A 14,234-nucleotide genomic window follows, 5' to 3' on the forward strand; every position below is an offset into this window, starting at 1 on the left:
TTTAAAAAAAGCTGTTAAAGAATTTGAAAACTAGCTTAAATGTTCTATCTTGGGACGCACTACAGGTATTTTTGAGTTTGGCTTCTGATGCTGTGAAAATGGGACAAACTGCCTTAAAATTAGACATTAAAATAGTCATAATTACCTAAAATAGTCATAAATACCACTTTTAGGCTTCCCTAAAAAAGGGTCAATTAACTATACTCATGTACATTTACTTCATACAAATTTCATGGAAACAATTGTAAATACATTAGAAATGGGAACATGTGAAATAAAATACTCCTTATTTATTCAAAGTCACATGACAATTTGGTTTCTGATCTAGGAACAGAAATTTAATTTCCTAACATTCACCCCAAGCACTTAAGCCCTTTGAACACTTTGCTTGCTCTGTAATTCCACATTTCACACTGATTATTACATAGTCATTCACATTTGACAGTACATGCTGGCAAAGCGTTTGGCACCCTTTTGGAGTAACCTTGATGCACATATATTCAAATAAATTAATGTTTCAGTCTCAGAGGACTCGTCTGGGTTGACCAATAGGTCTTCGTAAAATACAAATGGTTTTTTAGCTACCAATATTGGGAATGGTAAGCTTTTCTAGTTTTTCAAAGTGACACTCATATCTCTAGTTATCCATCTAACATTCTATATTTGAGATTTTGGAGGCAGTGAAAAAAGAGAAAGAAATAGGAAAAAATTTTAAAACCGTATTAAATGTTTACATGAAAATTAATCACATTTCTACTACTTACAAGCTGTGTGACTTTTCAAAATGACTTTCTGTCTCTGTGCCCCAACATACCTATAGGTGAAATGAGCATAATAATATAGGTTTACAACTCACTTTCCAAAACCTTTGGATCCAAGGATATTTCAATTCAGAATGTTTTTAATTTTAAATAGGTAATTTGAGTGCAAACATTTTACATTTATATAACAGTCACAGTAGTCTCAAGAAGCATATTAAAATAGTAAATAGTAAAATTGCTGCAACGAAATTAATATTCAAATTAAAAGATAATTCAAGAATATAAATAGCTTCATATCAATGCATGTCAGATTTCTGCCAGTGTAAAAAAAAAAGTTTTCAGAGACATTTGATTTCAAACTGTAGGTAAAAGATTGTAGACCTGAAATAATATGTATATTGTCATATAATTTAAGTAGATAAAAATAAGTTATTTCATGCAAAACAGTTAGAATAGTAAATGGTACATAGTAAGTGCTCACATGTATTAGCTGCTATTATTCTACTATTATGTATCTCATTTTTTTCTCTTAGTTGTTATACATTTAATCATTTTTTTGCAATGTAATGTGGCCAGTTAGCCAGTTTCACAGTGAATTAATCTTGAACAGATCTGGTTGATTCACTGACAAAATTCATGTTGTCAGGAAGGAAATTAAAAGTCAAAAAAATAAATTAATTAAAGCTTATTGGATTGCAGATTCAGTTCCCATTTAAGGCGTGCATGAGGCAACCAATTGATCTTCCTCTCACTTTGATGTTTCTCTCCATCTCTTGCACTCTGTCTCCCTTTTCCTTTCTTTCTAGAATCAATAAGCATGTCCTTGGGTGAGGATAAAAATAACTAAAAAAATAAATAAATAAAGGCATAAGAAAAAAGACATGTTCTCAATAGGAAATATTTGCAATTACCTGTCATTGGAATTATTTGCCTGTCACATTTTAGATGTTAATTACATTATTTCTACATTGGTAATATTTAATGATATTTTTTACCTTGCCATACTGAAAATTATACAGGATAATATCTGTCACAGGCTACAATGTCATGATCTCATTTTACTAATAGGAAAACGGGCAAAGAGATGGTAAGACATTTTGCAAAGTCACACAGCTTATAAGTGGTAGAAATGTGGTTATTTTCCATGTAAACATTTAATATGGTTTTAAAAGTTTTCCCATTTCTTCTTTCTTTTCCACTCACTCCAAAATCTCATATATGGAAATGTTATATGGATACCTAGAAATATGTCATTTTAAAAAGGAAATTATTGTCAATTAATAATGACAATTATAAATGTTAAGGGATCATAAAAATTCCTCAAGTGGAGGGAACAACTAGAAGAGGAACAGAATCACAGAAATGGAGATCACATGGAGGGTTACCACCTGAGAGGGAGAAGGGGGTGAGTGGGGGGAAAGGTACAGGGAATAGAAGCATAAATGGTAGGTACAGAATAGACAGGGGGAGGTTAAGAATAATATAGGAAATGGAGAAACCAAAGAACTTACATTAATGACCCATGGACATGAACTAGGGGAGCGGGGAATGCTGGGGGGGAATGGGGGTACCGGTCAGAGGGGGATAAAGGGGAGAAAAATATGGGCAACTGTTACAGCATGATCAAGAATATATACTTAAAGCCCTGGCTGGCATGGCTCAGTGGATTGAGTGCCAGCCTGTGAACCAAGGGGGCATTGGTTTGATTCCCAGTCAGGGCACATGCCTGGGTTGTGGGCCAGGTCCTTGGTGGGGGGTGTGAGAGAGGCAACCACACACTGATGTTTTTCTCCCTCTTTTTCCCTCCCTTCCCCTCTCTCTAAAAATAAATAAAATCTTTTAAAAAAAGGATTTGCCATCCTAAAATGTACTTTTAAAACAAAAAAGAAAATGTGCTTAAAAGAATAAAAGGTGTTGGGAAAGTTGGACAGATACATGCAAAAGAATGAAACTGAATTGCTTTCTTGTACCACATAGAAGAATAAACTCAAAATGGATTAAAGATTTACTGGATTTTACTTAAGATTTACTTAAATGTAAACCTGAAACCATAAACCTTCTAGAATAAAATGTAGGTAGTAAACTCTTTGACATTGCTCTTAATATTTTTTGGGGGGATGTCTCCTCGGGCAAAGGAAACAAGAAATAATACACAAATGGGATTACAGCAAACTAAAGTGTTTGCAAAGGAAACCATCAAAATGAAAAGAAACCCACTGAGTGAGAGAACATATTCACTGATGATACATCTGGTAAGTAGTTAATATCCAAAATTTATAAAGAAGTCATACAAGTCAACATAAAAAAAAATTGAATTAAAAAATGGGCAAAGGTCCTGAATATACATTTCTCCAAAAAGACATACAGATGGCCAACAGACATATGAAAAGATGATCAACATCACTAATCATCAGAGAAATGCAAATTAAAACCACAGTGAGCTATCACTTCACACCTGTCAATATCTATCACCAATTAATCCACAAAGAAGTGTTGGGAGGATGTGGAGAAAAAGAGAATCCTCTTGCACTGTTGGTGGGATTATAAACTGGTGCAGCCCCTGTGGAGAATAGTATGGAAGTTCCTCAGAAAATTCAAAATAGAACTACCTTATGACCCAGCAATTCCAAATCTGGGTATTTATCCAAAGGTATCCAATACACTAATTCAAAAAGATATATGCAGCCCCACTGTTCATTGCATCACTATTTACATAGCCACAAAATGGAAGCAACGTAATGTCCACTCATAGACAAATGGATAAGGATGTGGTTCATACATAATGGAATATTACTCAGCCATAAAAAGGAATGAAATCTTGCCCCTTGCAACAATAAGGATGGACCTAGAGGGCATTACTATTCTAAGTGAAATGAGACAAGGACAAATGCCCCATGATTTCACTCATGCGGAAGCTACAAAACAAAATAAACAAGGAAAACAGAAACAAACTCATGGATGCAAGGAAAAACTTAATGGTTGCCAGATTTGCCAGACGGGAGGGGATTTGGACAATGGGTGAAAAGCGTGAAGGAATTAAAAAGTACGAATTGCCATTTATAACAGTCGGTGGGGGTAGGGGGAGCTGTAAAATAGAGCATACAGAAAAATCCAGTAATATTTTAATAAGTATATATGGTGTCAGGTGGGTACTAGACTTTTCAGGGTGATCACTTCGTAAATTATATGAATGTTTAATCAGTATGTAATACTCCTGAAACTAGTATTTTACGTCAACTGCAATTGGAAAAAAAAAAAAAGACGTTAGTTCCTGCACAACCCACTCACAAGCGAGGTGTGTACCGTCCATTTAGAGGTAAAGTAACAGGTTCATACATTTTAAGGCCCGACAGTAGCGGGGTTCCTCAATTCTCGCGTACAGTATTTTGGCCCCTCCAGTGTTTGGTAAATATCCGGCAGTTTGACCAGGTCCAGCAACTGTAGAGCGCTTAGTACCTCTAGCGTAACTGGCGGAGGATTAAACATTCTGCCTTAGGCAGGAGGGCAGATGAAGTCCAGCATCCAGTCCAAAGGCTGTGCTCAGAAAAGACCGTCTGAGAGACCCTGACGTCCAAGATCCACGCCGGAAAACAGTCCTCCTCTGAGCCAGACGCGCAAGCGCAATGGTGCAAAAAGAGAGACCACGCCCAAGTCCCCCAGTGCGCACACGCAGTGGCGCGGGGCGTGGCGGCGCTGCACGCTCCACTTGGAGTTGCTGTGATCCAAAGGAACCGCGAATTTCAATTCGGGCACATTTGCTCTGATACCTCACCAGCCTTCCCTGAAGCAAAGCTGTCGTTCCCGGAAATAGGGTGAGCAGGGTGCGGTGTTGGTAACAAAGCTGAGTACGAGGAGAAACGAAGTGAGAAAGGGCAAACTCTGGGGTAAGCGCAAACCAGAGACTTGCCAGGGCGTGGGGGGAGTCCGGAGCGGGAAAAACCTTCCGGATCTGTGGGGGCGGGGTTAAGGTGTGATGGACAGGCGAGAAACCCATGCGAAGGGGAAGGGGAGGTAAGGGCTGGCTCTGCAGTTAAACTGGAGCGTCGCTTTGGAGTAATATTAGCTAACACGCACCAGGAGGTTAAATAGTCCTAAAATAAGCGCGTTTTGTAAAATATCTTATTTAGCGGTCACCGCGACCTTATGAGTACGCGCTTTTACCTATCTCTCTTTTACACATGAGGAAACCGAGGATTGGAGGTATTAGGCACGAATACAGCTGGAATACCAAATTTGGCACTGTGACCCCAGAGCCCACACTGTTAATGGTTCTGCCCTACTGTCTGCCCTTCAGAAAATCAACGTGGAGTGAGGTCCAAGTAAAGGGGATTCGGATGAGTGGAACTGACCAGACCATTGGAGGATGTGCCATGAAAAATAGAAGTAAATACTTATAAGTAGCAGGATTTTCCTACTTGTAAGTGTGAGCGCTCTGAGGATGGAGCTGGGAGGGAGACAGAAGGCCAGGGCAAGGTTGTGGGCCAGGCCAGTCCCCAGCCGTGGGAGTATTGCAGCGCTGCTGCATAGTGTGGCTCTGGATTAACAGTAGGTGCAGAAAACGTTTTGTTTTGGGATTGTGTTGTCTCCCAGGAGTGTGAAGTTAAAGCATTTTAGAAGCTTAAAAGCTGGATAGTTTCTGGAACATAGTTGTTTCTGTCTACTGTGGCTTCCATAACAAAATACCATACACTGGATAGCTTAAACAACATAATTTTTTTCTTAAAGTTTTAGAGGCTGGGAAGTCCAAGATCAAGGTCCTAGCCTATTCGGTCCCTGGCGAGGACCCTCTTCCGCTCTTGCAGAAGGCCCTCTTCGTGTCCACACATGGCTGGTGAAGAGAGATTTCTCTCTCTTCCTCTTATGAGGATTAGGACCCCACTGTTAATGACTTAATTTAATCCTAATTACCTTTTTCATTTAATGTTAGTTACCTCCTAAAAGTCTTGTCTCTAAGTAGAGTCTTAATGTTGGGGGTTGGGACTTTAACAGATGAATTTGTGGGAGGGCTGGGACACAGGTCAGTCTGTAACAATAGTTTATGCCCAGGTAAATAACGAGTGGTAATGGAAGACTGAAGAACATGAACACTTTCAGAACACTTTCAGAGTGTACCTGAGGTTCTTTCACAGTTAATGAGCATAAGGTTTTCTGTGCTGATGTGTGCCCTAGCACTGGTGGGGAATTCTAGGAACAACTTGTGTGGGAGGTCATGGTTGTCCTCCCTGTAACCAACCTGAAGAGATCAGAAAAAGCAACACAAGCATCCTTAAAAGGTGTGTTTAATGTATCCACTATTCATGGATTTATCTAAACTCTTATTTTTAAATCCTCACCTGAGGATATGTTTATTGATTTTAGAGAAGAATGGAGAGAGAAACATCAATGTGAGAGAGAAACATTGATCAGTTGCCTCCCATAGGCGACCCGACCAGGAATCAAACCCGCAACCTAGCTATGTACCCAGACCAGGAATTGAATATCAACCTTTTGATATACAGGATGAAGCTCCAACCAACTGTGCCACCTGGCCAGGGCTAAACTCTTCCTTAACTTCTCACTTAGCTTTTGCCACCTCTAGAATAATGAGATCCGTAATTACCACCCCCAGGGAGTGAAATAATAATCACTCTCTTTCTGTATTGTTTCCTGTTGTCACTCTAAAGGCTGGTAACCAAGTCTCTTCACCTTACTTATCCTGGTGAGAAGGAAGAGTGAGGCAATACAGAGTCAAGGGCATGAGGTCTGGTAGATGTGCATTCAAAGCATGGGTTCAGGCAGTTGCTGATTGACTGTGGGCAAATTGTTTCTGGGTGTCAGTTTTTTCATCTATAAAATAGAGCTAATAAAAATACTGGCCACACAGGGTTGTTGTGAGGTTATATGAAAACAGTTTGAAAGTATTAAAGAACTATCCCGTGGACTACATATTTAACTCATGAGGCATCCTCCACCCTCACCTCTGAAGAACAGAAACCTCTACCTACAGCCCCCATATCAAGCTGGCTTTTTATTTATGCATCAGATTTTTATCAAATGCCTTCTAGTTGCCAAAGCACCTGACTCTCTGAGTGCTAAAGGCAGGGAAGAACAAGGTGGACAGGGTCCCTTATAGACATCTTACCAGGTCTGTCCAGAAGGTACCCAACCATGTAGTATGAAAAATAGAGACACTTACTGAAGAAGATACAAGAAACATTGGATATAGGACAATGACACCTCAGTCCCCTTCAAAGTAGGCACCTTGGGACCTCAAACAGTTCTCCCAATTGCCATCAACTGCCCCATCGTATTTGCCTATATCTCATTGACAGTCTGAAATCTCTTCCATTTCAAAGGTGATTATAGTTTGGAAATAGCCAGAAGTTGCAGGGTGCCAGATCTGGGCTATAGGGGAGCCGAGTCACCTGGGTGGTTTGATGTTTTGCCAAAATACTCTGCACAAGATATGCATGAACAGCAGCGTTGTCATGATGAAGCTGCCAGTCACTAGTTGCCCATAGCTGTGGCCTTCTGAATCATCTGAATAGTTCCATGGAGGAGTGTTCAAGCTTAACACAAAATTTGATGCAGGTTTGTTGCCTATACTCACTCAGTCATTTTGAATGCAATGGCCACACAGTATGCACGCTTGCTCAATGGCATCTACTGCCCCCCCCAAACTAGTACAGTAAAGTCACCATTGTTCACGCATGTGCATTCCAGTCCACTCTCCTTGGCTGCCAGGTTACATCAGTTTCATGCACACCATTCTTATTATGCTAACAATGGCTGGACTTTTTCCAAACAGACCTCGTATATTCTAGTGGGGAGGATTAAATAAAATATTGGGTTGGCCAAGAATTTCATTTGTTTTTTTCTGTAAGATGGCTCTAGTAGCACTTAGTTGCCTTTCACTACATTTCAAACAATTTTGTTAGATTTTTATTGTGACAGCTGTCATCATACTGGTGTGCATTAAAAAAACCCCATCAAAATTGGTGAATTTTTGTGTCACCATTTTAATATTGAAGATGGAAGAAAATAAGCAAACTTTTTGGCATATTATGCTTCATTATTTCAGGAAAGGTAAAAACACAACTGAAACAACGCTTGGTACAGTGTATGGAAAAGATGCTGTGACTGATCAAACATGTCACAAGTGGTTTGCGAGGTTTCGTGCTAGAGATTTCTCGCTGGACAATGCTCCATGATCGGGTAAACCAGTTGAAGTTGATAGTGATCAAACTGAGGCATTAATTGAGAACAAACAATGATATACCATGCGAGAGATAGCCAACATATTCAAAATATCCAAATCAATAAAGACATTGGTGAAAATGAAAAATGTGTCTTTATTTTATGGGAAAAAGCTACACGGACTTTTTGGCCGACCCAGTTAGTTGTGAGCACTAAGAGCAATGAAGAAACTAAATATAGGGTATTGAAATGAAAGAGACTTTAAAGTAGAGCAGTATGTGTGCACGTATATGTATTTGGAGGGAGGGTATTTGACCACTAGGATTGAGAAATGGAGGGAGAGGCTTCACTGAGGAGCTGAGCTGTCCTAAATGTTGAGGACTTGTTGTTCCTTGGGGTGGGGGCTGGGATGGGAGTGGGGAGGGCAGCAAGATCAGGCTAGGTGCTTTATTTACCCTTCTGTAGTCTGACCAGGGATCGGTCGTGAAAGGGCAGGAGGTACTGATCAGATATTTCTCTTGGGATTTAGAACTAAGAAACGTGAAAAGCACTTTCACTTGGCAGTGGGAGCTGAAGCTAAGAGGTACAGAGGGCTGGAGCGACCATGTGCAGGCTGAAGTTCTGAATGAGCAGAAGCTGTGAGTAAGCAGAGGAAGTCAGTCAGTGGCCCCATCTGGCATGTGAGTGAGCCAGAGAATGAAAATCCATGGATATTTACTTGTTGGTGAGGTTCTGGGAGCTGTTTTTGAGATTTGAATGAGTCAGTAGGTCTAGTGTGCCAGAACTCCCACGCTGTCCATGGCTTCTGTTCATGGTTTTTCCAGATGGTCTCAATTCTCAATAGGTATCTTTTCCATAAATCTCCCTTTTATGTCTGTCGATTATCTCCTGCAGCCAGTTAAATTTCATTAAAACATTCATATGGACTTGGGTTTGGATCCCTGGTTTTCTTCTAATTAGCCTAGAGTTTGAACAATTATTTTATTTTATTAAGTACCTATATGCAACAACTGTATCCTTAAGTGTTTTTCAGATTAAATGTGATAATAAAAGTAAAAGGGCCTGTGGAGTGTTTAACACATAGGTGCTCAAAATTTGTTACATGCCTTTCCTCTTCCCCTTCATGTTTTAATGGTTATTTGATTGCATGCCCCCCTCTCATTATTGAATTGTCCATGTTTTTTAAAGTCACTTTTCATATAGTTAATCCTTCCACCTCTGTAGCCATTCGAACTGCCCCTAAACTGTAACTGGAAGAACATTACAGCAACTGCCTTTCCCTTCATAATGAATTGACACCACTGCTGGTCTTACTGAGGCTAGTTAGGTAACATAGATGTAAATGGTTTTAGGTTTATTAATATTTGTACTTGTGAAAGACGGGCCTGCTAAGTAGCTTAGAGCAGAGACTTCCAAAGAGAAGAGTTTGGGACCAGGATGGAAGAGCCAGCCCTCCAAACAGTGACTAAGGGAAGAAAGTATGCAAACACTATCTCAGAGAAATCGGGTTCAGAAGAGGGGAAAAATACGACATAAACATAGAGCAGGAAAGTTTTCCTTAGACCTTGGTCTGGCAAGGGAAAGAGATGCTGTGGTCTCCGTATTTGGAGCTCTTCCAGCCAGGCTTAGTCCTTGAGAGGAGAGCTCTGCCAGCCTGAAGCCGGACAGAAAGCTCTGATTGTTCAGGCCCAGCTGTTTTGTGGGGGCAGCTCTGGTTGCTACTGGAAATGGAGGGTAGGATGAACTAACAAGCAAACTAAAGATATCTGTAAAATAGGGACATATATGTTAATCCATGCTATGTAAGAAAAGCTATCCAAGCAGCAAAAGCATCCCAGGTGAAATGGAAGGGAGTTTCTATATAGGGGCTTTCCTAGGATTCCTTCTTCTAGAGCCATTTGTGATAAATGTCACTAGATGGAGTACAGGATTTGGTATGGCTTCTTGGGGGTATGCACATGATGGAGAGAACGTGGTTCCTGTTTGCAGAAAAAAATATACAACCTAAGGAGAAATTCCATAACTGGTACTGAGACTGTTCTTAGGAACTATCCTAGATTTCAAGCCAGTTGTTTCTGGCTCATCAGAGAACTATGAGACTTTTTTTCTCCCTTAGGGTCATGGCTGATCAAAGCCAGGAGATTGGTGGCATTCATTTCCCTTTTCCCTTCACACCATATTCCATCCAGAAGGACTTCATGGCAGAGCTATACCAGGTGTTGGAGGCTGGCAAGATTGGGATATTTGAGAGTCCAACCGGCACAGTAAGTATGAATAGTGGGGCCCAAGAGGGCTCTTGGGAGACCCCGATTAAAACTAGTCAGAGGCTTATTTATCTAAGCAGAGATTTTCATGGTTTGAAGTTAGGCAAAGTAGTTCACTCAGTTTATTTTTCTGAGTAATGCTCACTTCCCCCTATGAAATTTTTAAACATACCTGGGGTCTAAGGAAAATTAGTCTGAAGGCAAATGGGAATTTGATTGGCCATGGAAGCATAGCACTGAAACTCCAGATTTCTCTGGGCACACAGCTGCTTTGATGTTGAGCAACATAGGAATTACTTTGGCTTATTCACATATTGAACACATTGGTTTAATCTCCAGTAACTAGACTACCAAGTGCTAGAGGAATCCAATCAAGGGCTCCTAAGTTTTTTCTTCCCAGCCTGGAATGAGGGATTTATTAGATATTGGCCATTGAGGATTGCTAGGGCTGCGGTGATCAGTTTCTGCTTCTCTCTTGTACTTGATTTATTATCTTTTATTGAAGTACTACGTGATAGTAAAATGTATGTGTTTATGTGAAGGTCCCTCAACTAGGTTGTGACCTCCTGGAGGATAAGGACCTTGTGGTCCTCACTTCTGTGTCCCTGTCATCTAGAAGAGCTTGGCCTATTTGGTCCCCAAAAGGTCTTAATAGGTGTGTGTTGAACGAATGAATAAAAGAAAGGGACTCGTTCCTTTTCTCTCACTTGTGATGGAAGCACGTCACTCTCTCCTGAGATGATATGATCTCCTGAGACAGGAGGAGCACAGACCGGGGCACTGTATTGTTTCACTTTGTCTTTTCATATAAGTTTAGTGACTAGGAGAGAACAAGTCCTGTCAATGGACAAAATGTGGGTCATGAATATAATGTGCAGAGAGTTGTTTTTTTTTTAAATAGTATTCTACTAGCATTTTTACCTTCCATTTAAACCCAGTACAGTGTGACTTCTTCCCCTACCAACCCACTGAAATGTTTTTTAAGATCAGTAGTGTCTTCCTGGTTAATAGATCTGGGTACCTAAAGTCCTTATTTTGACTACAGTGTTTGACTTTGTTGAATATATCCTCTTCCTTTGTTTAAAGCAATATAAAAATTGTAATCAAAGAATAATGCATGTTATTTACAAAGTCAAATTTATCAGATTTGCTGGGCAGGTGTTTTTCTTTATTCTGTGTCTTAAGACATACACTTGCATAGCACATTTCGAAATTGTAAGCTATGTGCTGCCCTTTTCTTGATTTCTTGATTTTAGTCATTGGTGCCTTCCTCTTGTGATGGGTAAGATGTAGCTTTCTAACCATTTCTTTTCCCTCCCTGTCCTGACGTAGTAATCTATTTTTAGTCTTTGTTAAGTCAGTATACTATGAGTGTATTTTCCTTGGAATACTTTTGTTTCTCTAGAGTTAATAACTGCCTTTTAAAAGTTTGCTTGAAAAGTATACTTATGTCAGTTCCTCACACATCATCCAGTGGTCTCTCAAGGATACTGGTCTCCGAAGTATCCCAGCTCTGCACCCATGGCTTCCACCAACCGCAGCTCAAAAAAATTGGGGGGAAAAGCTACGTTGTTGCTGACATGTGCTATGTAGTTAGGCCTACGATGGTTGGTGAACATGTACAGACTTTTTTTCTTGTCATTATTCCCTAAACAGTATAGTATAGCAATTATTTACATAACATTTATACTATATTACGTATTATAAATAAGCTAACTACAGGCGCAGGCCAGGGCCGTCGCGGGCGCCGCCTGTCGCCAGAGTTGGAGAGAGGGGGGAGGAGGAGAGGAAGGGCGCTCGGGCCACGCTCACCCCGCTGCCGCCTTCCGTTTGTTGGCGCCTCTCGGGAGGCGTCGCGCTGAGTGGCAGTGGGCCTTTCCCGGGGGCGGTCAGGTATCCACGAGGGCGCCTGGCCGCCGCCTGCCCCAGATGGGTCTCCTCGTTCGGCTGCCTCCCCGCTTTCTCCCAGCGTCTGCCCCGGACCTTTGCCTGCGACGCTGCTGGGATGCACCCCTCCGTTCCGGATTTCTTCCTTCACGCCCCCACCGCGCCCGTGCCTCCCCCGCCCGCACCCCGCTTCCCGTCGCAGCCCCTCAGCCTCTGTGGCGAGGGGCCTGGGCCTCGCGGGTGCGGGGAGGCGCGGGCGGAGGGGCAGGGAAAGGCGGAGGCTCGGAGGCTCGAACGGGTGGCATCAGGCAGTAGGGGGCAGTGGTGGCGGGGGCTGACCCCATAGCAGCCCAGTAGGGCGGATGGCGGGAGCCGCGGAGGCCGGCGTCCAGGCTGAGGCGGCGGTGGCCGTGGCCGTGGCCGTGGGGGCGTTCGCCCTCTCCCTTTTCCTGTTGCATGACGTTTAAAGACGCTTCCAGTGTCACCACCCGTCTGCCCCGGGGTCGGGGCAGTCGGCCCTACCCCAGCAGTGCCTGTCTCCCACCGGACTCCGCCTCCCCACCCTAGGGGCGGGGGAAGGCGGGGGAAGGCGGGAACAAAAATAAATAATCTAGTCATGGTTGAAGGTATACTGTAGGATATGAATAGGTTATGTGGAAACACTAGGTTATTTTGTGTAAGGGACGGGAGCATCTACAGATTTATGCATCCTTGGGGGTTTGGGAACTAATCGCCTGTGGATACTGAGGAATAACTGTAGAGTAGTCCGATAAAACCTTTCGTAAGCCAAAATGGCATAAAGTGAAAAATATCTTCCACTTTCCAAAAATTTGCTTTAAGCAGATTTGTGTTATGTTACTTTGCTTTTACAAAAGACCTAAGTTTGCCTAATGCAAACTTTTGGAAAGCGGGAGATACCTGTATTCCATATGTAAAATTGTCATCTTAGTCTCCTAGAGCTGCCACAGCGAACTGCCAGAGACTGGGTGGCTTAAGTGACAGATACTCATTTTCTCACAGTTCTGGAGACTGCGACATCCCCAGATGAAGGTTGCAGGAGGCTTTGGTTTTTGGTGAGGACTCCCTGGCTTTCAGACTGCCACTTTCTAGATGTGTCCTCACTTGGCACAGACAGACAGACTTTTGTGTCTCTGCCCTTTTTATAAGGACACTAGTGATTCTGCCAGATCAGGACTCTACTTTTATGACCTCATTTAACCTTAATCACCTCCTTAAAGTCTGTTTTTCCAGTATGGTCAAAAGGGGGTTAGGGCTTCAACATGAATTGTGGGGGTGGGTGGATGGAACATAGTCCAGTCCATAGCAATAATAAATTCCATTTTACCCTGGAGACTTCCTTAAAGTCCTCCATCCACTTATTCTAATTTGAATTAATTGCTCCTTAGACCTACTTCACAGCTATTGCTTTACTGAAAAAAATCAATTCTTTTTTTTTTTTAATTAATTTATTTACTTTTTAAATACATTTGTCTCTGCCTTCCCCCCACCTCTTTCCCTTGCCCCCTCCCACCTTCCCTCCCTCAGCTCTTCCCCTTTGGTTTTGTCCATGAGTCCTTGCTATATGTTCCTTGACTTTCCCCTTCCCTTCCCTTTCCCTGCCCCCCCCTTCCCTCTTGTCTCTGTTGATTTCTTTTCCTTTCAGTGTTGCTGGTCATATTTTCCTTGCTTCTTTGCATTGTTGGTTAGGTTCCGCTTATAGGTGAGATCATATGGTATTTGTCTTTCGCCCCCTGGCTTATTTCGCTTAGCATGATGCTCTCCAGTTCCATCCATGCTGTCGCAAAGTTTAGTACTTCTTTTTTCTTTCTGCTGCGTAGTATTCCATTGTGTATATGTACCATAATTTTTTGATCCAGTCATCTACTGATGGGCATTTAGGTTGCTTCCAACACTTGGCTATTGTTAATTGTGCTGCTATGAACATTGGGGTGCATAGGTTCTTTTGTATTGGCGTTTTGGTGTTCTCAGGGTATAGTCTCAGCAGGGGAATCGCTGGATCAAAAGGCAGTTCCATTTTCAGCTTTCTGAGGAAATTCCACACTGCTTTCCATAGTGGCTGCACCAGTCTGCATTCCCACCAACAGTGGACTAGAGTTCCCTTTTCTCCACAGCCTCGCCAGCACCT

The 14,234-nt window shown here is 42.0% G+C and overlaps 1 protein-coding gene across 1 annotated transcript in view; it reads left to right on the forward strand.

The window, feature by feature from the left end:
- Positions 1 to 4,436: 4,436 nt before the first annotated feature.
- The window catches only part of LOC129073469 (putative ATP-dependent RNA helicase DDX11-like protein 8), a 36,192-nt gene continuing 26,394 nt past the window's right edge, over positions 4,437 to 14,234 (forward strand). Inside the window, exons 1-2 of the mRNA XM_054577094.1 lie at positions 4,437 to 4,573; positions 10,054 to 10,201. Of these exons, the coding sequence (XP_054433069.1) occupies positions 10,058 to 10,201 (144 nt within the window). The 5' untranslated portion in view covers positions 4,437 to 4,573; positions 10,054 to 10,057. The remainder of the gene's footprint in view (positions 4,574 to 10,053; positions 10,202 to 14,234) is intronic.

This window comes from Pteronotus mesoamericanus, unplaced genomic scaffold, assembly GCF_021234165.1.
Source record: "Pteronotus mesoamericanus isolate MK-2021 breed Mesoamerican mustached bat unplaced genomic scaffold, CSHL_Meso_final contig_41, whole genome shotgun sequence".
Taxonomy (NCBI): Eukaryota; Metazoa; Chordata; class Mammalia; order Chiroptera; family Mormoopidae; genus Pteronotus; species Pteronotus mesoamericanus.